This window comes from Camelus bactrianus, chromosome 17 (assembly GCF_048773025.1).
Source record: "Camelus bactrianus isolate YW-2024 breed Bactrian camel chromosome 17, ASM4877302v1, whole genome shotgun sequence".
NCBI classification, from domain to species: Eukaryota; Metazoa; Chordata; class Mammalia; order Artiodactyla; family Camelidae; genus Camelus; species Camelus bactrianus.
Window position 1 is genome coordinate 33,697,133 of NC_133555.1, and position 27,391 is coordinate 33,724,523.

Genomic DNA, 27,391 nt, shown 5'->3' on the forward strand with positions numbered 1-27,391 from the left:
CTAGGAGCTAAAGTCAGGATATTGACCCTGCCACCTCAAACTTAGGGATCATAAAGCCTTGCTTGTACAGAGCCAGGGTGAGCTTGGGGTGTCCTAAGGATTAGAACCTGTGTCCATCATTCTAGGACCACTTAGAGCCGAGGTCTGAGAGGGTGGAGCATTCTTTTGGCCTGGAAGCTATGGACTTCCACCATATGGTCGAACACTGCCCAAAGCCCAGGGGACTCACTCTCCATCGAGAACATCGTCCCATTCCCTTATGGTCCCGGTCTTCTCGACTCTCCCGAAGTGCAGAGAAGGCGGCACTGAGAGAACAGGGGCTGAAGAGCCGGTGCCTAGTATGCCGCGCACCAGCTCTGGCTCGGGACCATAACGCCCCGTCTTACCCCAGAAAGGGGCCTGGCCGGCGGAGTAGCTACTCCCGGTGCTCCGCCAACGCTGCACTCTTGCGGTACTGGCCGTGTTTCCGAGAGCCTAGGGAGAGATACCGCTGACAGTTTCAGGCCTGCGCTCCGCCCCAGGATTCTTCACAGGCCGCGGAGCCGTTAAGCCCCGCCCCTGAGGGTTCGTCCAATCCGGATCCAACCTTCAGTCGGCGCCTTCAAGTTCCGTGTGGCCACTTCCGATCCGTTCCGGAAGTCGCTCAGTGGAGCCAAATTTGAAGCAAACGGAGACGTCTAGGCGCAGCCACGAAGCTGGACCGGTCGCGGCTTCCTTGGATACCTGCGCCTGTTGAGACCAGTCATCATGCCCATTCGTGCGCTGTGCACCATCTGCTCCGACTTCTTCGACCACTCCCGTGACGTGGCCGCCATCCACTGCGGCCATACCTTCCACTTACAGTGGTGAGTGACCGCTGTTTGGGGACTGGGCACTCGCTCTGGTACCTCTACAGGACTGTGGGGTCCGGGCGACCGGTCCGCGGAGCCCAGACTGGTGATGAGGACGTCCTTAGACGGTACCCCACGAGAGGTTCCCAACCTGGGCAGGAGCGGATCATGGCAGGCTTCCCGGAGGAGGTGATACCTGAGCTGAGGCCGGCAAGGGTCGGGGTTGGTTTAATGAAGACAGAGTAGGGATTTCCTTGATAGACTTGCAAAAAGACGTGATTTCAAAATCAGTAACCCGGGGGGAGATGAACTTTTGCCACATTAGCGAGCCCGTTTGTTTCTTTGAGACCTGTTACACTTATGGCTACCCGATTTGTTGTGGTTTGCTTGACGTTTTGGAATGATTCTGTCCAGAGTCATTTCGTTGTTTAAACACCCCGGTGTATTCACAGACCCTAGTAGACTCAAGTTAATATCGGAGAGCAAGGAGGTCCTCGCTAATCAAGCGTTTCTGTAGACCCGTAGGACCATACTGTCGAGTGTACAGCGGGTGGGGAGGTTCCCCTAGCAGCTGTGGACAGGCTGATTCGGAGCTCCTTTTTCAATTGTGATGAAATATGCGTAAAAAAATTTACCATTTTAACCATTTCTTTTTCTATTTTTACTATACACCATTTTATTGTAGTAAAAATATATAATATTTACCATTTTAACTTTTCACTTTTACAAAACTTTATTTAACAAAAAAGTTCGTTATGAAAATGTACAGGACCTGATTTTTGTATCATAGTAAAACAAGCCCTTTGAAAAGGGGACAAGTGGAAGCAGTTGATTTCTCTGGTGAACACAGCCATTTTTTATACTTCTTCCAAGGCTTCTAACATGATGATATTATTTCCTCATATTACCACCCTTTTAGTATTGTTCTGTTGCCCACTAGTTGCTGTCTCCACACATTCATCTATCACAGGATACATAAAGAGATCAAATTCTTGCTATATCCCTTGGTCATGTCTGCCTCCATTTAATTTCAATGAAAACATCTTCATACAATTTTTTAATTCAGGAGGGTGTTTGCTCAGTGAGCTCAAAGACGCCTTCCATTTTAGCTGTTTTTAAGTGTACAGTTCAGTGGCATTAAGTACATTCACAATGTTGTATAACCATCACCACTATCTATTTCCAAAACTTTTCCATCGTTCCAAACAGAGCACTGTACCCTTTAAACAGTAACTTTCCATTCTTCCCTCCCCACAGCCCCTGGAAACTTCTATTTTACTTTCTGTCTCTCCTTGAATTTTCCTATGCTAGGTAACTCACATAAGTGGAATTGCACAATATTTGCTCTTTTGGGTCTGGCTTATTTCACTAAGCATAATGTTTTTATTCATATTGTAGCACGTTTCAGAATTTCCTGCCTTTTTATGACTAAGTAATATTCATTGTATGGAAATACCATATTTTGTTTATCCCTTCATCTGTTAATGGACCTTGGGTTGTTTCCATGCTTTGGCTGCTGTGAGTAATGTTACTATGAACATTGGTGTATAAGTATCTGTTCCTGTTTTCCTTTCTTTTGGGTTATACCCAGAGGTGGAATAACTGGATCATATGGTAATTCTATGTTTAATTTTTAAGAAGCTGTCTTACTGTTTTCCACATCAGCTGCACTATTTTACATTCCCACCTGCGATGCACAAGGGTTCCAGTTTTTCCACATCCTTGCCAACACTTGTTATTTTCTATTCTTTTTTTTAACAACAGCCATCCTAATGGGTATCTTCTGTTTTACTGCATGTGTTTAAAGCTATCAGGTTCCCTCTGAGTACTGGTTTTGCTGTATTCCACAGTTTGTTGTTTGGTATGATGTTTTCATTTTCATTCATCTCATGGTATTTTCTAATTTCCCTTGTGATTTCTTCTTTGATCCACTGGTTGTTTAAGACTAATTTAATTTCTATATATTTGTGAATTTTCCATTTTTCTTCTCATTGATTTTTAGTTTCATTCCATTTTAGTTACAAAAGATACTTTGTATGATTTCAGTCTTTTAAAGTGTATTAAGACTTGTTTTGTGGCCCAAGGTATGAGACAATGTTCCACAAGCACTTGAGAAAAATGTGTGTTCTGCTGTTGTTGGAGGGAGCATATGTCTGTTAAGTCTAGTTGGTTTAAAGTGTTGTTCAAGTCCTCTATTTCCTTATTGATCATCTGTCTGATCGTTCTATCCATTGTTAAAATTGTGGGGTATTGACATCTCCATCTTTTATTGTAGAGCTGTTTCTCCCTTCAGTTCTGTACAGTTTTCTTTCATATATATTTTGTTAGGTGCATATATGTTTGCAATTGTTACTTCTTGTTAGAGTAGAACTTTTATCAATATGTAAAGTCCTTCTTTGTCTTTTGTAACCTTTTTTGACTTAAAGTCTATTTTGTCTGACAACAGTGTCTCTTGTACATTTTCCATCTTTCTATTTCTTAGTATTTCCTCTGACCTATCTTTCAGTGTACTAATTCTTCAGTCCTGTGTCTAAACTTCTATTAAACTCATCCATTGAATTCTTAATTTTGGCCTTTTTTTCAGTTTTAGAATTTCTGTTGGGTTCTTATTAAACTCTGTTATGTCACCTTTTATTATCTAATTCTCTACTGATATTTTCAATCTTAATTTTTATTTATTCAGTATAATGTGTTTATTATGCTCTGTGTCTGACAGTTCCAATGTCTGAATCCTATGTGGATATGTTCTGATTTGCACTTGTAGTACTTTTCTCCCTGTGTAACTGTTTGCTTTTTTAAAAAACCAAAACATTTTATTGGAATATGATATATTACATAATAGTACACAAATAATAAGTGTATGGCTTGCAGAATTTTCACAAACTGAACATACTCATGCAACCAGAATTCAGATCAAGAAACTAGATATTAGCACTTCAGAAACCTCTTAGTGAGAGACTGGGACCTGGGACACTACCAGAGTGTTTATACTTGCACCTGGATAAACATCTTCCTGGAGCAACAGAATACAAAGAAGTTATAAGGGACTAAAAATAACTGCACACATGTGCAGTTGGGGCAAATTATGAACAATAAAATATAAAACGGCTCAACTGACACTTCTGAGATGTTGAGAGCAAAATCAAGGTACTAGGCATGATCCCTGCACCCAGCACCACCAAGGGAGTGGGCAGACCCCCTAAGCCACCCCTCCAGTCCAGTGCACCCATCCACCCTTACCCTCACCCCATTTAAGTGCGCCTGTTGCTTGTTTTTGCTTCCTGTGCTGCAGCTCGAGTCCCAGTAAGGTCTTGCCTGAATTTCTCATCCAGCCTCTTACCAATTTCTATTGATTAAAGAGTTCAGGAACCCAGGTCAGTAACACTCATGCCCTCTTCCAGTTACACCCACCCCCCAGCCCACCTTTCCTCCACACATAAGAATAACTACTGTTTTGACTTCCAGCAACATAGATGAGTCTTGCCTACTTTACTTTATGTAAGTGGAGTTATGCACAATATAGCTTTTTTTGTATCTGGCTTCTCCTCCTCTATGTTATATTTATGTAATTCATCCATAATTTTGTTCTTAGTTGTAGACTTGTTTGTCTCATTGCTGTGTGATATTCCATTATTCATGGTTAACTCTGATTATATGTTGTATATAGTATTCGAAAAATTATTTATTAAAAAATTGAGGCCTAAGATGATGGTATCATCTTCCTGAAAGGACTGTTCCTCCTTGGTCCTAGGGTAGGAGAATCTCCTAGTGGGAGACTAATTAAAGTTTAAGGCACATAGATGGTGCATAGCTGAGCTGTGTTTTGCTTTTACTGCTACTTGCTTTTACCTCTAGTTTACCCTTACCTTGAAAGTATAGCCCTTTGGAATCCCAGCTTAAACGAGGATATGATTATAATCCCCATCTCTAAGTGACCCTGGCTTTGAATGTTGTCCCCCCACCCCCAAGTCAAAGCCTAGAAGGTTGACAGAATTGCAGCTCAGAGGTAGGGAAGGCCAAGCCAACAGGGCCAAAAGAAGGGCCAGCTGGTTGGAGTGTTTCTACCAGCCAGGCTCGTGGGATGTACTATCACTGCCTGTGGTGCTGCCCTCCTTGTGGGCAGGCATTGGGTGGAGGAGGAATAGGACAGATGCCATTATGGTGAGGGTGGCTACCTGGTCTTTGCGTCTCCCCCCAAGCCAGGGCTCACCAGTCCGTTTTTCTGCTTCTCATTCCAGCCTAATTCAGTGGTTCGAGACAGCACCAAGTCGGACCTGCCCACAGTGCCGAATCCAGGTGAGGGTGGTGGGGTGAAAAAAACCTCAGCTAACGACATCTCCTTGCCAGGGAGCAGGAAAGAGGAAAGATCTCTCAAGCTAAGGAGTATCTTTGACCTATTTGGACCCTCATGGTTTGAGGCTGATTGAGCCTTACTTGTGCTTTCGACTGGCTTGGGAGGCCTGCCTATGCACAGGGGTAGCTGACAGATGGACTTGTTGCCTGGGCCAGTCTTCATCTGAGTAGATTTGGCCTCCTTCCCTGCCTTTCCCCATTTTCTCAAGGCCTAACACCTACAGTTGGGGTATCTTTTGAGCAGTTACCACATGGGTGGTCTGCAGTGACATGACTTCAGTAACCACCAAGCTAGTGGCACCAGCTTGGGATATCTACAGGGTTGCAGAGATTGTCTGACTCCACGGGATGTGCTATGAAAGGTTAGGCCTGAGAACAGGTTTAGGTGCATGTTAGGCTACATGTGCATCCCTGTCCTCCTTGCCCATGACCCAGCTGTGCAGTCATGCTGTATCTTGTTCTCCCATCCAGGTCGGCAAAAGAACCATTATCAATAAGCTCTTCTTTGACCTTGCCCAAGAGGAGGAGAGTGTCTTAGATGCAGAATTCTTAAAGGTATCCAGAATTTATCTCATCCTATTGAACCCCAAGCCCTCTGAGAGTTCAGTTTCTGCTCCTACCCAGGGAGGGTAGCTGGAATATGGAGATGGAGATCTAGAGGGGAGACTTGGTAGAGATTTCAAGGCAGAGGCAATGAGAGCAGAGGGCAACTGACGGTGATACAGTCATTGGAGAAATAGGCTGTAGGAAGGAAGGGAGCTACTTGGTTGTGAGCACTTCCCTGGGGATTTCAGAGCAACTCTGACCACAGGTCAGATCTACAGCTATCCTTCCCAGCCCACTTTGCTGCTTGGACAGTTAGAGACAGATTAGAAAACGCTTCCAGTCCTCAGCCAGAGAAGATGTGTAGACCCACTTCACAAACCTGCCTGTGCCTCAAAACTGCCTGGGGAGCTTGGTATATACCCAGGGTCCTGAGTCTTTCCAGACCAAGAATGGAGGGCAGAGCCCCTGGAATCAAGATGTGCAGCCAGGATAGAAACCCACACTGCAGGGGAGGATGGGTGGATTCCCTCCTACACTTCTGCTGCTTCCCCTCCAAGTCTAAGATTTAGCTTTCTTTGTGCACAAAGGGGTTGTATTGGCAGAAACCTCTCAAGGAAGTGGGATTGAGGTTTGCAAGTGAACCTGGACTCTGAGGGTTAATTTGCTGGGAATTTGCTGGGCATCTGTCAGATCAGGATTCATTTGGCCCCAGCCCCAGGGTGCCGTGATGTCCTTGGAACCTCACTGCTTCAAGAATGTGGAGCTTTTGTGCTTAAAGCCAACATGTTCATCGTCATGGTAACTGCTCCCAGTTTTAAGCTGTGTCCTCCCTGTGATAAAGGCAACAAAAGCAGCTTCATTTCTTTCCGGCTTTCAAAGCCAGATCTAGGAGACAGGGAGGCAAAATCTTAAGTAGTTTGGAGCAAGAGCTTGGAAGGCACCCTGCTTGGATGTGGAAGGAGCCAGAGAGCTAGCAGTAGCTTTGGGCTGACAGCCACTCTCAGGCAGCCCATGCATGCCCTTATCTATCCACCACTTCCACCCCAGATGTCCAGCCTACGCTGACCAGCTCAGCCACCAAAAGCTCCTGCCCCAGAGTCCTGGGTGGAGAGTTTGACAGCAGGAACTTATCTGCCCACTGGGCTGGGCCTTATTATTGGTCACATGTGATATTCTGTATCTTGTGTTGACCTAGGAAGGGTGATCTGGAGGAGGATTTGTCTGGATTGCATCCAGCTACCACCCTGGACCCTTGGCCAAACCTTTCGGGTCTGCCAAGTCTGGTTTTCCTGCTTATGGAGTAGACACCTCTCTTGCCCACAGGGATGTTGAGTGCATGGGACTCCTGGATGGGAGCTCAGCTCAGTTCTGCTCCAGCCTCTCAGTGGTTCTGCGGCAGTGGATTTGGAACATGCATGAACTTTGAGAGGTTCATTTAACCCTCACAGTCTGGTTTGAGCCTAGCACATGTGACATTTCACTCAGCAGGGCAGAGTTGTCCTGGCTCACCTACCGTAATGGGCCTGGAAGATTCATGGTACACAGAGCCAGCTTAGAGCTTGGAGATGGTTAGAACATGAAGCAGGCAGAACCCAGGGTGGAGGCAAGGAGTGGTTGGCCATCCCAACTCTGTGTCCCCAGTGAGAGCAGCTAATGCCAGAGAGGGTGAGGGCCAGCACAGGCCCAGGGAACCAATGGAAGCCTCTGCCATGAGACTGACCACACAGGTCCAGCTCCACTTACTTTGCCCTGTTGTGCCTCTTTTCCTGTCCTGGGGTCTTGTACCTGAGATTATTTCCATTCATCTTATCTACTTTTTAAAAAGGCACAAAGAGATAAAGCAAGGCTTCTCTCTCCATTGTTGACTTAGCTTGTCCTTGAGACGCAGCAGGGTCCTTGAGATGCTTCTCTGGATCTACAGGCCTCATTGTCACCTCCCGGGTCTCCCCACAAGCCTTATGGGAGGCCAAGTGGAAGCCAGCTCCGTTGCTTTTTTGCTGCTTATTGTGGATCTTGCTTTGCAGAATGAACTGGATAATACTAGAGCCCTGCTTTCCCAGAAAGGTGAGTTCCCAAGGGGCCCTGGGAAGCCCCTGACTTGGGTGCTGGAGGGAGAGGCCCTGGGAGGAAGGCCTCCCTCCTTCTGGCAGAGCCAGGGGTTCTCCCTGCTTTGTCTGTCCAAGAGTCTTATCAGCTCTTGTGATTGGCAGAAAAGGAGAGGAAAGGGAGGTGACTAAAGCTGTCCACCTGGACCAGATGAGCCTCTTCTCTTTGTCTGAGACTTCTTGCCTAGGACCCAGGCTAGGAGGGGCTACCTGATAGGACAGAGTATTTGTAAAAGAGGGTTCAGCTGCCAGGTTTGGCAGGAATCTGCTTGAGTTCTGGGATGAGGAATTAACTAAAGCCACAGGAACAGGGATTAGTGAAGTCTTTACTCAGGTAGTTTCAAGCAGCACAAAGAGGGTCTCATCCTGGGAATGAAGAAACTCTGGCTGGGATTCCCTGGTTTGGTGCCTGCCAGCAAGAGAAGTGGGCCATCCAACCTTTTGCTCTGAGACTTGTTCCTCATGGGCTCTGGGGTGGGTGCTGGAGCCCAAGGGTCCAGGTTCTCATATGGATGGGTGAAGGGGCTTCTTCTCTCCCTCCATCTTCACCCCTGCTCCAGAGAAGGAAAAACGAGACAGCCAGGTCATCATTGACACTCTGCGGGACACGCTGGAAGAGCGCAATGCCACTGTGGAGTCCCTGCAGAAGGCCTTAGACAAGGCCGAGATGCTGTGCTCCACCCTCAAGGTGGGTCCCCAGGTCTTGGGGGCGAAGATTGGTGGGGAGGTATAGTCTGAAGTCCTGGGCTCATTACTCTACTGGACGTATCATTTGGTTCTTGGTTAATACCTTGGTGTGTTCAGTTGTAAAATGGAGGCAAATCCCATCTTCCCAGGCCTCCCATACTGTGCCCATCCAGCCCGTAAGAAAAGTGTCATATTGGCTATGCTTACGGATTTTGTACTTGGTAGTCTGGGGAGGCAAGGCCTTCCCAGTCCTTAGAGGGGCTGCTCAGCCAAGACCTCAGTGAGGCTGAACCGTGTTTCCAAAAGTGGTTTGTACTCCACTGACAAAGCCAGCCTGAAGAACCTTCCGTTATCACACTAGTCTGGCTGGGCTGCTCTCTGGAGCCAGATCAAACAGCATCCCAGGGAGGAGCAGGGGGCCTTTGAAGTTGGCTTTGCTGAGCTGACCGGACAGATCAAAGCCTGCAGAGCAAGCGGCTCTAGACCCAGATGAATTTCATATCAGCCTGGGTTGGTGAGCCTCTTGCTCTCCAAGGGGCATGAGGTGATTGATCTGAATTCATGATTGATATTCTGGCCTCGTAGGAAGGAGCAGTCTTGCTGGATGCCATTTGAAAGGGAAAGGGAACCATCCGTGTGATCAGACAGGGCCCCAGGGTGCTCATTGTTTCTATTCCTGCTTGGTGGCTGGGCTGGATCACGTGTCCTGGCCGGTGGGAGGGAAGGAGTGAACTAGCTCCTGGCTGCAGAGCAGGAGTCTGATGGCATTCCTGGGTCAGAGATGGAGTGGCCAGGTGCTGAGGGCAGCCTAGCCAGCTGCCTCAGGCTCAGCTTTCCTATCTTGGCAACCATCCATGAGTCTAGATGGATAGTGCAGCCCGGATTTGTGCTTCAGGCTTCTTCAGCTTCCTGCACAGCATGTACCATGAGGCGTGGGCCACATGATCCTGGCAACCCCCAGCAGGCCTGTTGATGCTGGCAGTGGGCTATGCCTATGGTAAGACCTGTCTCAGGAGGAAGCAAGCAGAGAGGTGAGGAAGCAGTTGGCTTGGGGCCTCTTAGAAGAAAAAGCACAATCCAGAGTCGGGCCCAGGAGCCTTACCTCTGGGGTGTTGAAACACATGCTTATCAGCACTTTCAAAAGCAGACAGTTCTTGGTAGATTCTCGCAGTGACTTTAGCCGTGGCCCCTGGGAGCCTCCAAGCAACAGATATGTAGAGGTGCCTTTGCCCTTCAGAAGCAGATGAAGTACTTGGAGCAACAGCAGGATGAGACCAAACAAGCACGGGAGGAGGCCCGCCGACTCCGGAGCAAGATGAAGACTATGGAGCGGTGAGCTTGGAGCTGGGGCCCACCTATACCTTTGTGCCTCCAGCCCGCAGGGGCACAGCTCTCAGGAGCAGCAGGGGTTGGCCTGTCTCTGTGGCTCAAGTCTCCACAGGCCGTGGGAAGCGCAGGCCGGCTGGGTATGGGCACAGGTCTCCTTGCTCAGCCTCTGTGGGCTTCTCTACTTTCTGTGGGGCCTCTTGCCACACTCCTCCCTGTGCCTGTTGCCTGTGGCCAGACAACCTGACAGGGCTTCTGTTCCATGAACCTCTCTCTGGGGATCCCTGACCTTGAGGTCCTCTGTCAGCACCCCTTCTTCTCCAGCAGCATCTCTGCAGCTGTGCTTAGCTCTGCTGTGGGGCTTTTCTTTGGGTAGACCTGCCTGCTAAAGCATCCTAGCAGCTCAGGCTGTCACCATAGCAACGGCAGCAAAGGGAGGCAGAGCTGCACTAGGTATCTACCCATCAGCCTCCAGATTTTAAATGCCGTGGGCTGGGTGTTTTTCAGGATTGAGCTCCTACTCCAGAGCCAGCGGCCCGAGGTGGAGGAGATGATCCGAGACATGGGTGTGGGACAGTCAGCAGTGGAGCAACTGGCTGTGTACTGCGTATCCCTCAAGAAGTGTGTATTCTGGTCCCTCTGTCCAAATCCAGAAGCTAAGTCATGGCAACCCAGCCATGCCTCTCCATCTGTTGCCCATCTCTTGTAAAGCAGAGCAGGTGGAGTTAAGGGACAGACTCTAGAGCCAATCTGTCTCAGTTTGAACTCTCACCCCACCTCTCACCATGTGGCCAGGAGCCAGTTTCTTAACCTCTCTGATCCTCAGCTTCCTGAATAGAGATATAATAACTTGCCTCACAGGATTATTGAAAGAATTAAGTGTGAATTATAACTGTTACTTCTAAGGAGGTTGGCACAGCTCTCTGAGCTATAAGCCCCATTGTGATATCCAGAGCCTGTTTCCCATCAGCATCAGCACTGTTACTGACCCTGCCTGGTTTATATCAGAAACTTAGCTCAGATGCTCCATTACCATGAGTGTGAAGTTGGGGAAGAGGGGTCACTTGCCTGACAGGCATGGAGGATCCCAGATGCCTCCTGTAGGGGCAGGTGGTGTAGAGGGCCTCCTAGTGAGGCTGGGGCTTCCTGTACACCCCCTTTTTTAATAGCGGTACTGGGGATTGCACTGAGGACCTCATGCATGCTAAGCATGCGCTCTACCATTGAGCTTTTATCCTCCTCCACCCTGTAGACCCTTTTAAATCACCAGTGCCTACAAGACAGGCAGGGTGCAGAGACTCATCAGCTTTCCTTGCATTGGGTGCAGGACCCTCCACAGCACCACCTAGTCCCTGTTGGGCTCAGGTGTCAGAGTAGGAATGAGAAAGGCTGAGGGTCGGATCTAGCTTTGTGTTTGGGTGGTGCTATGGCTCAGTCTGAGCAGCAGGTATCTGGTACTGACATCTCTTTCCATGGCCCCTTTATAGAGAGTATGAGAATCTAAAAGAGGCACGGAAGGCTTCAGGAGAGCTAACTGACAAGCTGAAGAAGGACTTGTTTTCTTCCAGAAACAAGGTAACTTAGTGGGGAGCAGAAGGTGAGGGGTGAGGTGGCTGTCCTTTTGTCTTGCCCATTCATGTCTCCTAAGCAAGGTCATGGGGCCTGATGGTGCAGCTGGCTTCATGTGACTGGCTGTTGGATGACTCACAGAGACTGGTTTGTGGTCCTTACTGGGCATCAACTCTGGCCACGTGGCTTGTCCTCTTAGGGTGGCAGATCATGCAGGTATCCCCCCACCACCTGCACACTTATGCTCTTCCTGGCCCCTGGGTACCTCTCAGCTGACTGGAGCACACAGGTCCCACAAGTGACAGCTGCAGGAGTCTGTTTTTGTACCAGGCCCAGAGTAGGAGGCCTCTTGGAACTTGGTTCAGTCAGCACAGCTGCTTTTATTTCTGGGCATGGTGCATCCACAAGCTGCAGGGTATGGGAAGCAGCCCTTGCTCCTGGGCAGCTCCAGATGGGCATTGCCGGACTCTGGTCCAGCCCCATAGAGCTCAGGTCTCCCACCATGTGCCCAGACTCTTCTGGGCTCCAGGCTTCCATGAGCTTGTGTAGCGGCTGGTTGGGGCAGGGCACATGGCCACCCCTTGGTTTGTCCTTTACTCCTTATACTTCTCTTGTAGTTGCAGACAGTCTGCTCTGAACTGGACCAGGCCAAGTTGGAGCTAAAGTCGGCCCAGAAGGACTTACAGAGTGCTGACAAGGAAATTGTGGTGAGGGACATCCCTGGCCAGGTGGGAATGAGGGGTGACTTGTGTGCTCTCTAAGAGCAGGTCTGGGGTAGCTCTGCCCGGGGACCTCGCACTAGTCAGCACTGGTGCCTCTGGGCTCCCTGAATCCTCCTGGGTCAGGACGTGTACCTTGGCCCTTGGTCTGGAGCCTGGGTCTTCCTCACAGTTTGTCTTATGCCTACATCCTTGAGGTTACCAGAGGAGGGGCTCAGAGAGGGGTTCTGAGATCCGGTAGTCCTGGCCTCCTGAGCCTGATATTTGGGTTTCAGGCCTTGTTCTGTTACCAGTGGGCTTGCCCCTTGTGCATATGTTGCTACGTCCTTAGGAGTTGTTCTGGACTTGATGTCTCAGTCTGTCTTTCACACTTTTCTCTTTCCTTCCCCAAGAGCCTGAAAAAAAAGCTAACGGTGCTGCAGGAAACCCTGAACCTGCCGCCAGTAGACAGTGAGACTGTCAACCGCCTGGTTTTTGAGAGGTTTGTTGAATATCTGGGGTATGCAGGGGCCATAAGCTGGAGGAGCTCCCCGGTAAGGGTCTTCACTCATCTTGGCTTTGTGGGGGTGGGTGGCCCATGTGGGCCTGGAGGCTATGGACCTCCTATAGTGGGAGACAACCAAGATTTAGCTGGAAAGCAGCTTTGAGGTAAAGTCTGGACTCTGACAAGGGGAGGCCAGGGGAGGCCAGAAAGGAACTAAGAATGGTCAGAGAAAGGGCAGGAGCATTCTCTGTGCCAGGGCATTTGTTTATGGAATGGCTCACCTAATACATCTGTCTGCCCCAGATTCTCAAACATGAAACCAGCAGAATAACTCCCTTCTGGTCCCATTAATGTGCGCATTAAAGCTGCCAGCAGAGGGAGCCAAGAGGCTGAGGGACGGGTGTCCCTGCCTGCTGTAGCCACCCATTCCTTTTCCTGAGTGTTTCACAGAAACAGGCTGAGAGCATCCTCAGGGCTCTCTCCTGCTTAGCTGCCCAGCTGATGCTCTAGACAGAAAACACACAGCTCAGTGGTCCAGCCATTTTCATTTGAGCCATTTTTCAAGGTTGGAAAATCATTATGCTCCTTCTTCCCCACATCCAGTCAGTTGTTAGAGCCTACCCATCTAACTTCTGTGGTTCCTTCCTGACCCTTTCCCTTGCTAGTGCCTCCACATGAGGCTTGTGATCCATGCTTCCACCCCTCCTATCTGTTCAGCCCTGAGCTGATCCATGCTTCCACCCCTCCTATCTGTTCAGCCCTGGGCATCGTGCCACTCCCTTGCCAGAACACTTCTGGGGACCCTTTGCACTGTGCCTGAGGCACTTGTGGAGCCTCCTTGTGGGCTGCGGTGGATCTTCAGCCTTTAGCCACATCACACTGTCAGACACAGCAGAGCACCCCTTCCTTGCCTTCCTGCTCCTATGCCTTTCTGTGCCTGTGCTCTTCTCCATACTGAAGAGTTAGCTGCCCTGCCGAGCCTTCCCTAGTCTCCTCAGCAGAAATAAGCTCACTGTCCTCTGCATAGGTAGCTTCTTATTCAGATGCTGTGTCAGGAGCCAGGGGCCACAGAGGTGCTCTAGAGTCTGGCTGGAGCATGGTCCACCCACTGCATACACGCCCAGCCATCCGTAGACTGGGAGCCACATCCTAATCTGCGTCCCTCACCACTAACTTCCTTACACACATAGTGCTTTCCCTGCATGTAGTACTTGGTCAACGTCACAGGGGGAGTGAATGCATATAGGCCAGTTTCCTTTCATTCTTGTACCTGTAATTCCTCATTTTTTCTTTTTTTTTTTTTAGCATATATTTATTTTAATTTTTCTCCTTAATGGAGGCACTGGGAGTTGAATCCAGAATCTTGTGCATGCCAGACGCACTCCACCACTGAGCTATACCCCCGACCCCACTAATTCCTCAGTCTTACTCTTCCCTGTCTTTCTTTGGGTCCTCCAGTCTCTTTATGGAGTTAGAGCTGGCTGGCTGCCCCAGTGTAGGTTGGACTGAGGAAGGGCTGTGGGAGTGTGAGGGGCACAGGACTCTGTGAGGTTCAGCCTGTGGTTGATTTCGACAAACTAAGCTCTTTGCTGGTCCCTCCTACCTACTCTACTCTCAGAGCCCATCGGCCTGGCCACCTTGGAAGCCCCAGTAACATAAGGGCTCTGCCAGGAGATTGGCAGGTATAGTACCCACCCTCAGGGAGCTAATAGTCTCAGTTACCATCTCATGTGGACAAACCTTTAGAACCCAAGCTGCTTAAGGCAAAAAGTAAAAATCCTTTTTCTAGGATATCACTCAAGGCTGCCATCTGCAAGTTCCTCATGGTGCTCCCTTCCACTTTCCATTCCATGGGCCTCAGTGTTTCCGTGCACTTGTCCTCTGTGTCCAGCATCCACAGTAAAGGACCCACAAGCACACAGGCTGCCTCTAGATGCCCAGGGACTTTGCATACCTGCTTTTGCTTACTTTCTTTACCACTCCAGGCTTCTCTAAGGTCTAGACTTCTACAACAGGTCTTTATTGAGTGCTTGCTGCATACCAGGCCCTCCCTGTCTTCTTGCAACTTGTGTTTCAGTAGGATAGACAAGCTAGGGGATTCAATAACCAAGCCCTGAGCCCACTGGCCACACACCACATCATGGGATTTGGTCTATAGCTCCCAGTTGGGATTGAGCCCACTTCATTCTGAGTAAGCCTTGGGTCAGGGCCTGCAGCCCACCTTGGTACAGAGGTAATTTCTCTGGTCTCCCCTGTCTTTCAAGCCAGCAGGATACCATATCTGATAAGCCTACATCTGTACAAAACTGAGCTGGGCTTCCCATCAAGCTGTTTGCAAGCTGATGTCATTCCTTTTTCTCCAGTATTTCTCTGGGCATAAAAATTAGGGTGGCAGGTCTGTGCTTTTTGTATTAGCCCTTCTTTGAACTAGACACAATCAGTTCTAAATTCAGGGTCTTTTTTAGGGACCCAAGCTCTCAAAAATAGTTGTTGAATCTTCAGTAGCAGCTTTGCCCCATCTTTGTGCTCTGATGACGACCCTCAAAACTGAAAGTCCCCTCAAAAACCCTGCCTCTACCTTTCCTATGGCAGCTGACAGGTTGCTATGTGGGTCTGAAAGGAGTCTTAGGCTTTCCTGACATATTGCAATGTAAAGGCACATTCCTGTAACCAACATTCAAATCCAAAGGAAGAGCAGTCCAGGCAGAGAGAATGGCAAGTGCAAAGGCCCTGAGGCAGGACTGAGTTGGATATGCTTGGAGGAGTGGGGCCAGCGGCAGACAAGCCAAATCTGCAGAGTTTCACAGGCCAGCCATGGAGTGCAGATTTTTATCCTAAGGACAATGGAAACTATCGGGATACTTGAGAAAGATCGCTCTGGTGGGACTGGTGCACGCCTCTGATTTTCATCTGGTTACCTGTGAGATGGTACCTCGAGCCTGCACTCCAGCCCAGGGGTACCAGGTCACCAGCTTGATGGGTGCCCTCTGAGACCTCTGCTTCACTACAGATGAAGACCCTATAGACATTCAAAGTATTGTGGGAGGCAGTTGGGTATTTGACTTTAGGTGTTTTCTGGATGCTTTGCTGTCACTCTATAACTTTAAAATAGGACTCCCTGGAATGCCTTGGAGATATATCCATGTTGGTTCCCAGAGATCTGTGTTATTCCTCCTGCCACCCAGTGTGTGTGAAGCACACAGGCAATGTTGACTCAGGCATCCCCTTCTCAGTGGATAGCCCAGGCATTTCCAGTTTTCCAAGTTGATAGCACCATAGGGAACACCCAGGGTTCCAGGGGAGAGGTGAGATGGCAAGACAGTCACCCTGGGACTTCTGTCTCTTGTATCTTATGTCTCAGTCTTTCTTGATATTACTTCCTTGCTTTGCTAAAGTTCACCTTGAAATAGTTCCTAAGGAAGGGAACTGGGCTGTGTGTCAAAATGCTTCTATGCTGCTTCTGGCTTAGTTTGCCAGTTTGCATTCCAGATGAAAGTTAGTTTCCCTTAGACCCCGAAGAGCCTGCTTTCTAGTTGTCTAAAATCCATTGTTGCCACTGAGAAATTGATGCCCATCTGATTCTCAGCTCTTTTGTAGATGAAACTCTTGTTTCTCTTGAGACAGTTTTAGGCTGCTTCCTTTGCTCTGGGGCTCCTGTTACTTCCCCTGACGTGTCTGGATGAGAGTTTTTTCCATTTGTCTTGCTGGACCCTTATTGGGTCCTTTCAGGGTAAACATGTGAGTCCTCCTTCAGCTCTAGGAACTTTTTTTTCTCTCTCTCTCTCTCTTTGATCAAGTCTTTATTTAAAATTAGCTGTCCAAAACGGGAACTTTCTTGTGTTATCCTTTTGAGAGTCTGCTGCACTCCAGTGTCTCCGGCCGCTCTGGACCACCCGCAGATCTAATGTCTGACTTGGTTTGGTCCTGTATACTTTTGGTTTTTTGTACTCTATATTTTGGGAGATTTTCCTTAAATTTTAATTAGAATTTAATTTTTATGATATTTTACTTCATCAATCATATTTTTTATTATGGTACAATATATATGACATAAAACTCACTGTTTTAACCATTTTTAAATGAATAATTCTGTGGCATTAAGTATATTCATATTGTTGTGCAACCATCACCGCTGTTCACCTAGAGAACTTTTTCATCTTCCCCACCTGAAACTCTACCCATTAAACGCCAACTCCATGCCCCACTCCTACCCCTGGCAGCCACCATTCTACTTTATGTCTCTATCAATTTGACTACTCTAGGACCTTCCTATAGGTGAAATCAAATAATATTTGTCCTTTTGTGGCTGGTTTATTTCACTTAGCGTACTATCTTCAAGGTACATCCATGCTGTAGATATGTGAGAATTTCCTTCCTTTTTAAGGCTGAATCAGTAATCGCATTTTAAATGTCCAAGCCTTCTTTCTTGCTCTCGGAGTGCATCCACTGCAAAATATACTGTCCTTTGTCTTATGGTCTGGCAGTTTTGTTTCTGTCAGGGTCAGTGTGTATTTATCACGGCCTTTCTCTTGGACTTCCCTCCCGTGCCTGGGGGACCTTGGCTACCTGTGGCCCTCTCAGGAGGAGGAACAGAAAAGCTACCTGCGAGCCTAACTTATATGGGCAGAGTTTGGGGGAGTGTGCGGTCAGCTGGCATCATACTGAGTCTTTGCTGAACCTAGGATGCAGAGGGATTTACTGTCAGGTCCAATACTGGCTGCCCTAAAATCCCATGGATGGTTTGCCTGTGTCTTTAGGAAAGGCCGTTCTCTTTCTTGGCCCCAGGTAGCAGGCTTGCTACCTGGTGCTTTGCCAATGCAGATATAGGAAGGGATGGAGCCAAGCTCACACATTCCATCAGTACTCCCATTTTCAGGCTTGTTTAATATGTCTGTAGATCTAGATCTTCCCTAGTCCTCCCTTGCATTTGTAACCCTCTCCTGGTGGGTTCTGGCTTGATGGGTCTGGTGGTAAGTCTCCTATCCCCTGGCCATGCTCCCTTCCAGACTGTTTTGGAAATCTACAGATACTGATGATGGCTGCCCATTCCATTTGTTACAGTAGGATTATCCTACATTCCTGTCATTTTTGGGAGACCTCAGGAGGTAGTTATCACCCCTAGTACTACAGAGAGGGTGTTTGGAAGACTCCTTTTATGAACCTCAAGAGCACCTGAGCTTCAAGCTCAAGGGAGTTGGGGAAGCTTTGCTTAGGACACGTTGTGTAGGACACATTGACTAGTTCCCATGTCACACAGGTGATAGGTCTGCCCAGGGCCTTGATTCAGTTTTGGAAAGGGGGCTTTGAGTGTCTTGCCTCAATTCCTGAGGACTCTGGTATGAAGCCCTGGGTGAGTATCCCAAAGGTAATGGTATCACCCAGGAGGACCTCAAGCCAGGCCCTCAACCAGTGAGGGGCGGCACTGGGCCCTAGGCTCTTCCACTTCATCAGACAGGCAGAAGGTAGGAAGGAAAGAAAGACCATTGGTAGGAAGGAAAATAGTGTTTGAGCTCATGAAAGAAGAAGGATTCACCAGGAGCTGTCTGAGGGAAAAAGAAGTGTATTCATATGAGCCAGATGGTGTGGGGGAGTGAGGAAGGCACTGTGAGAACCTCTTGAGTCTTGAGCTTAATGTTGTGGATGGCCAGGAGGTGCGAGTGAAAAAGGCTGGCTTGGCTTGAGCCAAGGCTGGGCACGTGCCATGAGCACCACTGGGCAGGGTCCGAGGGGATGGCAGCAGGAAACTCTGCTGAGAGCCACCTGGAGGGCAAATGGCTTCCCCCAGCCCGACCCTGCCTGCCTCTTGAGTGCACCTCTACTAACCTGGGCCTGGACTTGCTGCAGTTGGTAAATAGCGGTAGAATAACAGATATTACAGAAGATTGGCATGAGTGGTCCTGGCTGCTGCTTTATATTGTGACTCCCAGAGAGGGAAGCAAAGCAGCCTTTGCTTCCACTTGGAGGCACGAAGAGGGTAGAATTTCCAGGGATCTGGCGAGGGAAAGGAAGAGGTATTCCAGGCCTTCCAGACTGCTTACCCACCCAAGTCAGTGCAGGCAGTTCCCTTTCCCCTGATCTGCACACCCCAGCGGGCTCCTGACCGAGACTAATATCCCCAAGGCTCCTCCCTTGGTCCCTGAGTAGTGAGAGTAGGGCTGTGGGCAGCCCTGAGGGAAGGAAAGAGAGAGAGTATTCTTGGGGCTGCCCCTGCCACCCTCCGAGTTCTCTGATCACAGGAGCTAAGGAGCCCCACCAGGCCTGGATGAGCTAGAGAAATCTTGCTGGCTGCAGTCATCTGATAGAATTACACCCCTTCACCATTAAAAAGTAAAAACACATTCATTGTTGAGAATTTGAAAATGTAAACTTATCCCAGCGGTAGTCACCGTTGACCAATAGTAAATTTCCTTCAAGTCCTCTTTCTGTATGTGGTGAGGTAGACGATATGTATGCACAAATCATGTGATTTGTAGAGGTTTTTTTTCTCTATATGTGGAGGTTTTTTTTCTCCCAATTTTATTGTGGTACAATATATATAATATAAAATTTACCAACATTTTTAAGTGTACAGTTCAGTGGTATTAAATACCTTCATAAAGTTGTACAACTATCACCACCATCTATCCCCAGAATTTTTGTCTTATAAAAAACTTAAGCTCTATATCCATTAAATAATAACTCCCCATTTTCCCCCCTTCCCCCAGCCCCTGTCACTATGATCTTGAGTACTCCAAATACCTCATATAAGTAGAATCATATAGTCTTTTTGTGACTGGCCTATTTCGCTTAGCATAATGTCCTCAAGGTTCATCCATGTTGTAGCATGTTGCAGAATTTCCTTCCTTTTTAAAGCTGAATAATACTCCATTGTATGTATATACCACATTTTGCTCATGCATTCTTTTGTGGATGGACACTTGGGTTGCTTCCACCTTTTGGCTATTATGGATAATGCTGCTCTGACCACGGGCATACAAATAGCTCTTTGAGATCCTGCTCCCAGTGCTTTTGCATATATACCCAGATGTTGAATGGCTAGATCATTTAGTAATTCTATTTTTAGTTGCTTGAGAAATGGCCTTTCTGTTGTCCACAGTGGTTGTACCACTTTACATTCCCACCAGCAGCACATAGGGGTTCCAATTCCACCGCATTCTTTCCAGCAGTTGTTATTTTCTGTTTTTTTATTAGTAGCCATCCTAATGAGGGTGATGTGGTGTCTCATTATAGTTTGATTTGCATTTCCCTAATATTAGTGATTTGGGGCCTCTTTTCTGATATTTATTGGCCGTTTGTAAATCATCTTGGGAGAAATGTCTATTCAAGTCCTTTGCCCATTTTTGATTGGATTGTTTGTTTTTTGTTGTGCTTTAGAAGTTCTCTATATAGTCTGGATTTTAATCCCTCATTAGATACGACTTGCAAATATATTCTCCCATTCTGTGCACTGCCTTTTTACTCTGTTGATAGTATCTTTTCATGCACAAAATTTTAAATTTTTGTGAAGTCTAATTTGTCTGTCTTTTCTTTTGTGAACTATTATACAGAGTTTAATGTTGCTTTTTAAATTTAACATATGAACATTTCCCCATATTATTAAGTTTACTCTCTAGCAACAGTACTTTAATGTCTATATCATAGTCAAGCTATGAAAGTGCCAGTTCGCTGGGGGAGTCGTTTTGACAGCTTCTAATATTGTGCCATTTGCCATGATGAGTGACACTGGAAGGGACATCCCTCTACTTCAGCGTGTGGTCAACTCTCTCACTGGATCCTTACACTGCATTCTAAGAAATGAGGCTATTTGGACAAAAGGCTTTTTATTTGTTCATCTGAGTTTGTGTGGCTTTTGCTTGCTTCCTTCCATATCTACCAGACTTTCGCTGTGTGAAGGACTAAGCCAAGTGGTCTTTTTCAGTAGAGATTAGGGCTTCCTTTCAGGGTAGCATTAAACCAGGTGTGGACCCCAGGCCCCCGAAGCTGATCCATCTCTGACGTTTGAAGAGCAGTTGTCCTTCTGGGCTGCCACTATGGTCTTAAGTCACCAGGCTGTCTCTGCCTGTAGTCCAGCTCCTGTGGAGATGCTGAACCTGAAGCTTCGCCGGCCAGCCTTCGGTGATGATATTGACCTCAACGCCACCTTTAATGTGGACACCCCCCCAGGCCAGCCTTCCAGCACCCAGCGTGGCCATGCCAAGAGGCTTTTCCCAGAGAAGTCACAGTAAGTGGTTGTCCCTGGCCTTTCCACAGCCTGGGGGAGAATGGCTAAGAGATCTCTGCAGGTTCTGCCCTAATAACTCTGAGTGGCTGACGGGGCAGTGAGGGTCACCTGGGCTTGGCCATGGCTTTGGTTCCAGTCACCTCTTCTTCCTGCTCTGAGTTCTCTCTGCAAAGCCCTTCTGTCGCTTGTCTCATTAATCTTCACGATCACCCTTTAAGCGAAGATTGAGATGTGAGTTGGAGAGAATACAGGAGTCCCAGTAGGGGCAGATCTGGGCTGATGCTGTTGGGGTGGTGGGGTGTGCTCCCAGTATGTTGAATGCCTGTCCACTGGAGTCCTGAGGCAGGGACTCTGAACTTCCTCTTCAATTGTGAGCCCCACAGGCTCATGCTTGAGGCAGGACCATCTCAGACCCAGGAGCCCAGGGCCCTACCACTTAAGGAGGTAGCCCACAGGGGCAGGCATGAGAAGCTGTACGGAGCTGCTATGGAGTGGGTGGGAGCTGCACAAGTGGTGCAGTGGGACTGGGAATGCAGAGACTGTCCCCTTGGCCAGGCAGGCCAAGTATAGTTCATCATGGAGACAAGAGCTTCTCCCGTACATCCATGTAGATATACACTGCTCAGGTAAGAGAGTTCAAGACTTTAGACATGAGAGAAAGAATTTGAGATGTTAGGCAGTGGAGATGGAGGAGGCCCAGGGAGAGGAAAACCAGGTGGCTATCCACCCCTCCCCACCTCAGGGGCAGAGGCACCTGTATGGTATAAGGCCAGGCCTGGTAGCAATGAGAAACCTAGGGCATGTGGGCTGCAGTCAGGGGGCCTATCAGTGCCTGCTCGATACTCTGCCTTCCTCTTGTTGCCTCTTTAGCTGTAAAGGTTGAAGGTGGGCACCTGGGGCCCACAGGGTGCCAGATTTTTAGAGACATTCTACCATCTTCAGTGACTGCAAGGGATGTGAGGGAGCCCAGGATGCCCCTAACTTGGATCAGCCTCCCAAGAACCAGACTTTCAGCAAGTAGAGTTTCCTCCCTTGGTCATCATGTGGCATGACCACAGGCTGTGGGGACAGAAGCAGAGGAGTTCAGTGTCGGCAGACCCTGATCCTGCCCTTGCCCTTGTGACTTTGAGAACCCACAGGCTCAGCCTGTCACCATTCTCCCACTCAGATCTGGGAAAATAAGAGGAGAGGTGTCCAGCTGCTAGGGTCCCTAGGAGTTGGATAGAAACACTGTGTCCAGCTCTGGAGCTAGGAGTGGGAGGCCAGGGCCTGGGGCCATGATCTGTTCTGCCCCCGACCCTACCTACACAGATCATCTAGGGAGATGTCTAGCCCTGTGTTCTGAGAGCACTTTATGCGCTATCTAACTTACTGAGGGTCTTGTGGAGGTGGTGGCAGATAGAGCTAGGCCTGACTTCTTATCAAGGTATGACTGTCTTTCCTCCTGTGGGTGGTGGATCAGTTGGGCTTCCAGCCCCACACAGAGCCCAGGACGTGGTAAGGTGCCTGAGAGCACACCATTCCAATGGTGAACATTCCAATGGCATTGGCTTGGCTCTGAGTGGAAGCCACAAGTTTGGAATGTGGTCCAACCTCTCCTGCCTCCACCACTCCGGTGGCTGTGGCTGTCCAGCTGTTCACATATCTGCCCTTGGGGTGGGGATTACTGAGGTGCCTTGCCCATCATGCTACCATGCCACACAGTTGCTCCCAAAGGGGCATATGCTGACCTGGTCCACCTGCCTCTTGTGTCTCACTCACATGCCTCTTGCTTTCATGTCTCGCTCTTGCAGTTCTCCTGTTCATGATGTTTTCAAGAAGATCCCCAAAGGCTCTAAGAAGGTAAGGCTTCTTAGAAGAAGCTCAGGCAGTCACCCTGCAACCCTTGCCAGGACTGAGTGTAAAGCTGGACTCCTGAGAGATCAGGGTCTTGCCAGAGCCCTCTCACTCCTGGCTGAGGACTGAAGCACTTTGGAGCCACCCTGGGAACCCTACTCACTGTCCTTCCTGCCTCCTGGTGAGGCATCAGAGATCCTGATCCTGTTCCATCCACCATCACTACCTGCCCTCCTCCTTGCTGCTGTCCAGTTCATGAAGCTTGGTTCTGGGGTCTCCTGCAGGAGTCCCAGCTCTCACTGGGTGGCCAGCGCTGTCTGGGAGAGCCTGATGAGGAGCTGGCTGGTGCCTTTCCTGTCTTCATCCGGAATGCTGTCCTGGGCCAGAAACAGCCCAAGAGGGCCAGGGCGGAGCCCTGTCGCAGCACAGATGCAGTGAGTGTGGCTTCCTACAATTTGGCAAGTGCCAACCTTCTCAGGGGTGGGACTGGGTGGCCAGCCCCCTAGCCCATTACCCTGGCCCACTCACCTCTTCCTTCTGCTTTAGGTAAGGACAGGCTTTGATGGGCTTGGAGGCCGGACAAAATTCATCCAGCCTGTATCCTTGTTCTGTGGCACTGGGCCGGGCTGAGCTTTGATGCCCACACCATCCCTCACCTGTACCCCCAGATCCCAGCCTGCCAGAGGCTGCAGCGCCAGATATGCAGAGCCAGTCCTTGCTCAGTGTAGCAGGGTTGCCCACCCCCAAGTCTGAACCTTTCCTGCCCTGCATTCCAATCCTGTCTTTAAGCCTATTCCTTGACATTTTCTTCAGACTGACACTACTCTGATCCGCCCATTGCCCATTAAGCCCAAGCCCAAGGCCAGGGCTAAGCAGAGAGTGGGCACCAAGACAGTACTCTCTCCCTCCCAGGCCAAGTTGGACACCTTCCTGTGGCAGTGAGAACAGTGAGTCTGATCAGTGTCCAGATATATGTCTCTGACTTGTAGGCTGAGGACTGGTAACTAGCTCAGCACAGGGTTTGCGGGGCACAGCCCCTCTTCCAGGACCTGCCCTGAGGACGAGGATAAACAAGAAGATGGGAGTGAAGTTGAGGTCCAGAAACTGCTTTTCCTGCACACGCCCTGCCCCACTCCCTATCACACTGGGCCTACCTATGGGAGTGGATGTGATCACCTCACTGTTCCTGCCAGCAGGGCTTGCTCCATGTTCCAGGCTCCCATTTATAGCCATGATCAGAGGTGGCTGGGCTGTTTCTGGCCCTCCAGACCAGGGTCTTTTGTCGACTCTAGGGACCAAAGTGCTTGAGGCTTCTCAGGCAGCTTCAGCCTGCCCAAGCTTCTGCCTGCCTCTGACTTGCTGCTCGGCATGGCCTGGGCCAAGCAGGGCAGGGAATAGGGGATGGTGGTGGGGAGAGGATGGGGAAAGATTTCTATGTAAAATAAAAAAGATAGAATCTTTTATTCCTGGCTCTGGAAGTATAAATTTGCACTCACTTTGGAGGACTGTCTGGCATGATTTTCTAAAGTGAGACCTTCACCTAGACTCAGACCCAGCAGTTCCACCCTCAGGGATTGCCTCCCATGGGGCACAGAGAGACTCTAGCAAGAATGAGGTCACTGCAGTACTTTGTCCACAGTCTCTAACCCGGGCACAGCTCAAGGGCCATAAGCAGGAAAGCAAATGGGTAAACTAGGATCTAGACCCAGTGAACTCACAGCAAGCACAACAAATGACCGGTGACACCCCTCCTCTTCTCCACCTCCCAACTCTGCCATCCAGATTGCTAGCTTTTGTGTCTTAGCTTCAAGGGCACTCTCCTAGAAGACTTCCCTTTTGACTCCTAGCTTGGGTGAGGCCCCCTAACTTCCCTCTCTCACTACTAGATGGGAGTTCACCTGTTTCTGCAGGGCCCAACATAGACCTGGCACAGGGAGAGAGGGCATATTTCAGGCTGAGAGTACCCAGCTGCTGTCCGCATGTTTGGAGGAGCTTGGGGCTTCTTGAAGAGGGAGTGACACTCTTGTTGATAGGAGCTGGACCCCTCTGGTGCTGCCTTGAGCCAAGAATGGTTAGTGAGGAGAAGTGCAGCATGAAGTTAAAGGTGCAGTGGCTGGCTAAAGTACCCTCCGTACTGGCTGAATGATCTTAGGCAAATTACCTAGACTTTCTGTGTTTCAGCTTCTTTTTCTGTATAGTGGGGACAATAGCACCAACCTCTCACTTGTGGGGACCTAATGAGTCAGTATTATGGGTTAAGAATTTGGGAAAAAAACAGAATTTGGGACAGCCAGGCAAAGGGTATTTTTCAGTGATAGATAGTGACCTAGCATGCACAAGGTCATGGGTTTGATCCCTAGTACGTCAATTAAATAAAAAATAACAATAATAAATAAATAAACCTAATTATCTCCTCCCCCACCCCAAATTTAAAAAGATTAAAAATTTAAAAAAAAGAATTTGGGATAGCTAAGTGAAATAAGTCAGACACAAAGTACTGTATGATTCCACCCAGAGGAGGTATCTAGAATGGGCAAATTCATAAATACAGAAGTAGAATAGAGGTTATCAGCGTCTAGAGTAGGGCAAAATGAGAAGTTATTGCTTAATGGTTACAGAGTTTCTGTTTGGGGTGATTTAGGAATATCTTTCTATTTAAAAAAAATTATTTTTTAATGGCGGTCCTAGGGATTGAAACCAGGACCTCGTGCATGCTAAGCATGCACCCCACCACTTGAGCTTTACCCTCCCCCTTGTTTGGGGTGATTTAAAAGTTTTGGAAATACACAGTGATAATGGTTACCAAAAAAAATTTAGGGCAGACCTAGATATATTGAACTTGGAAAGAGCAATTGTAATCAACTATTTCACAGAACCAGGGAACCTGATCAGACAACAAGGAAAGTATTGGATGAAGGAAGAGCCTGTACTTGAACCAGCCACCATCCCCCATTCCTCAGCCCCATCACGGTTATGGGGATAGCAGTTATGGGGATAGTGGCTCCAGTTTCTAAGCTGACTGGTGCCAGGGTGGACAGTAGGGACCTTGCCCTCCAAAAAATTGAGGTTGTATGGTTTGGTGGGTCTGGTGGTAATCTGAAATGCTTATCTTGGTTTCAGCCCTCTGGGCTGCAATGGCTTGCCTGGTGGCAGCATCGATCAGAAAATTTAAAGGTCGAGTGCAGAGCCCAGTGACTTTTAAAATTTTTTTAAACTTTTTTTTTATATAAAGTCTTTGTCAGGTCATTAGCTGTCTGCAGAGATAATGGAACAGAAACTTAAGTGACCGTACACAAGGAACACACACTTGACAAAAATAGTTTGGAAAAGTCACAAATTGGCAGCTTTAGCCCTCAAGAAGCAAAATTTAGCAATCCCTGAGGAGTGGGAGAACTAATTCCCAGAGTTACCACAACATAATACTTAGAATATCCAGTTCTCAACAAAAAATTACAAATTACAGCAAAAAATTATAAAGTATGGACCTTTCACAGAAAAAAAAATTGACTGAAAATATTACAGATTGTAGAACTGGAAAGTATAATAACTGAAAGATTCACCAGAGTCACAAAAGGCAATTGCTTTCTTATAGATCAGCAAAAATAATTAAAATTAAAAATACAATACCATTTATATTAGCACCAAAAAGAAGAAAAAAAAAAGAAAACAAATATTTAAGTATAAATCTAATGAAATATGTACCAAGATCTCTGTGAGGAAAACTATACAACTCTGATGAAAGAAATCAAAGATATAAATGGAGAGATATTCCACGTACATGGTAGGAAGACACAATATTGTCAAGACAGCAGTTCTTCCCAACTTGATCTGTAGATTCAACAAAATCCCAGTAAAAATCCCAGCAAGTTATTTTGTTGATGTTGAAAAGTTTGTTGATTTGAAAGTTTATAAGGAAAAGCAAAAGACCAATAACTAACACAATATTGGAAAAACAGTCAGAAGATTGACACTACCAAACTTCAAGATTTACTAGAAAACTATAATAATCAAGACAGTATGGTATTGGCAAAAGAATAGACACACAGATCAATGGAACAGAATAACAGCCCAGAAGTAGACCCACACAAATAGAGTCAACTGATCTTTGACAAAGGAGCAAAGGCAATTTAATGGAGAAAGGGTAGTCTTCAACAGATGGTGCTGGAACAACTGGACAAGCAATAAATAAATCTAGGCACGGTTCTTAAGCCTTCACAAAAGTAATTAACTCAAAATGGATCATGGAGCAAAATGTGAAACACGAAACTGTAAAATTCCTAGAAGATAACATAGGAGAAAATCTAGGTGACCTTGTGTTTGATGATGAGACAATGTTGAAAGCATGCTCCATGAAAGAAAAATATATAATTTGGAGTTCATTAAAATTTAAAACTTCTGCTCTTGAAAGACTTTTAAGAGAATGAAAAGACAAGCCACAGATTGGGAGAAAAATCTTTGCAAAAACATTTGATAAAGGGCTGGTATCCAAACTATACAAAAAATTCTTGCAACTTAATAAGAAAACCACCAAATTTAAAAAATGGACAAAAGGTCTGAACACACACCTCCCTAAAGAAGATATAGAGATGGCAAATAAGCATCTGAAAAGACATTCATCCCCATTTGTCATCAGAGAATTGCAAATTAAAATAACAATGACGTTAGTACTATACAACTATTAGAATGGCTAAAATCCAAAACACTTAGCAACACCA

At 47.7% G+C, this 27,391-nt stretch overlaps 1 protein-coding gene and 1 pseudogene across 2 annotated transcripts; one reads left to right on the forward strand and one right to left on the reverse strand.

Annotated features, from left to right (window-relative positions):
* Positions 1-62: 62 nt before the first annotated feature.
* Positions 63-24,139, forward strand: TRAIP (TRAF interacting protein). 2 transcript variants are annotated; one of them, XM_074344876.1, is made up of 15 exons: positions 63-845; positions 5,069-5,126; positions 5,655-5,738; positions 7,754-7,793; positions 8,395-8,522; positions 9,762-9,853; positions 10,355-10,468; positions 11,335-11,422; positions 12,034-12,123; positions 12,528-12,616; positions 20,685-20,840; positions 22,634-22,682; positions 22,961-23,110; positions 23,223-23,273; positions 23,490-24,139. In XM_074344876.1, exons 1-15 carry the CDS (start codon positions 748-750, stop codon positions 23,616-23,618), a joined length of 1,416 nt encoding a protein of 471 aa, XP_074200977.1. In that variant the 5' UTR covers positions 63-747; the 3' UTR covers positions 23,619-24,139. The 2 variants fall into 2 exon arrangements, with proteins under 2 accessions (XP_074200977.1, XP_010967468.1); XM_010969166.3 differs by having other exon boundaries at positions 114-845; positions 9,759-9,853.
* Positions 1,688-2,353, reverse strand: LOC123612570 (small nuclear ribonucleoprotein G pseudogene; annotated as a pseudogene).
* Positions 24,140-27,391: the final 3,252 nt, after the last annotated feature.

What these genes read in the sequence shown, in the direction of transcription:
- TRAIP (XM_010969166.3), top strand. Translation starts at nt 748, where the DNA reads ATGCCCATTCGTGCGCTGTGCACCATCTGCTCCGACTTCTTCGACCAC. An exon ending in GCCCACAGTGCCGAATCCAG is followed by an intron (nt 5,127 to 5,654) that starts GTGAGGGTGGTG and finishes TCTCCCATCCAG; the next exon opens with GTCGGCAAAAGAACCATTAT. An exon ending in CTTTTCCCAGAGAAGTCACA is followed by an intron (nt 20,841 to 22,633) that starts GTAAGTGGTTGT and finishes TCGCTCTTGCAG; the next exon opens with TTCTCCTGTTCATGATGTTT.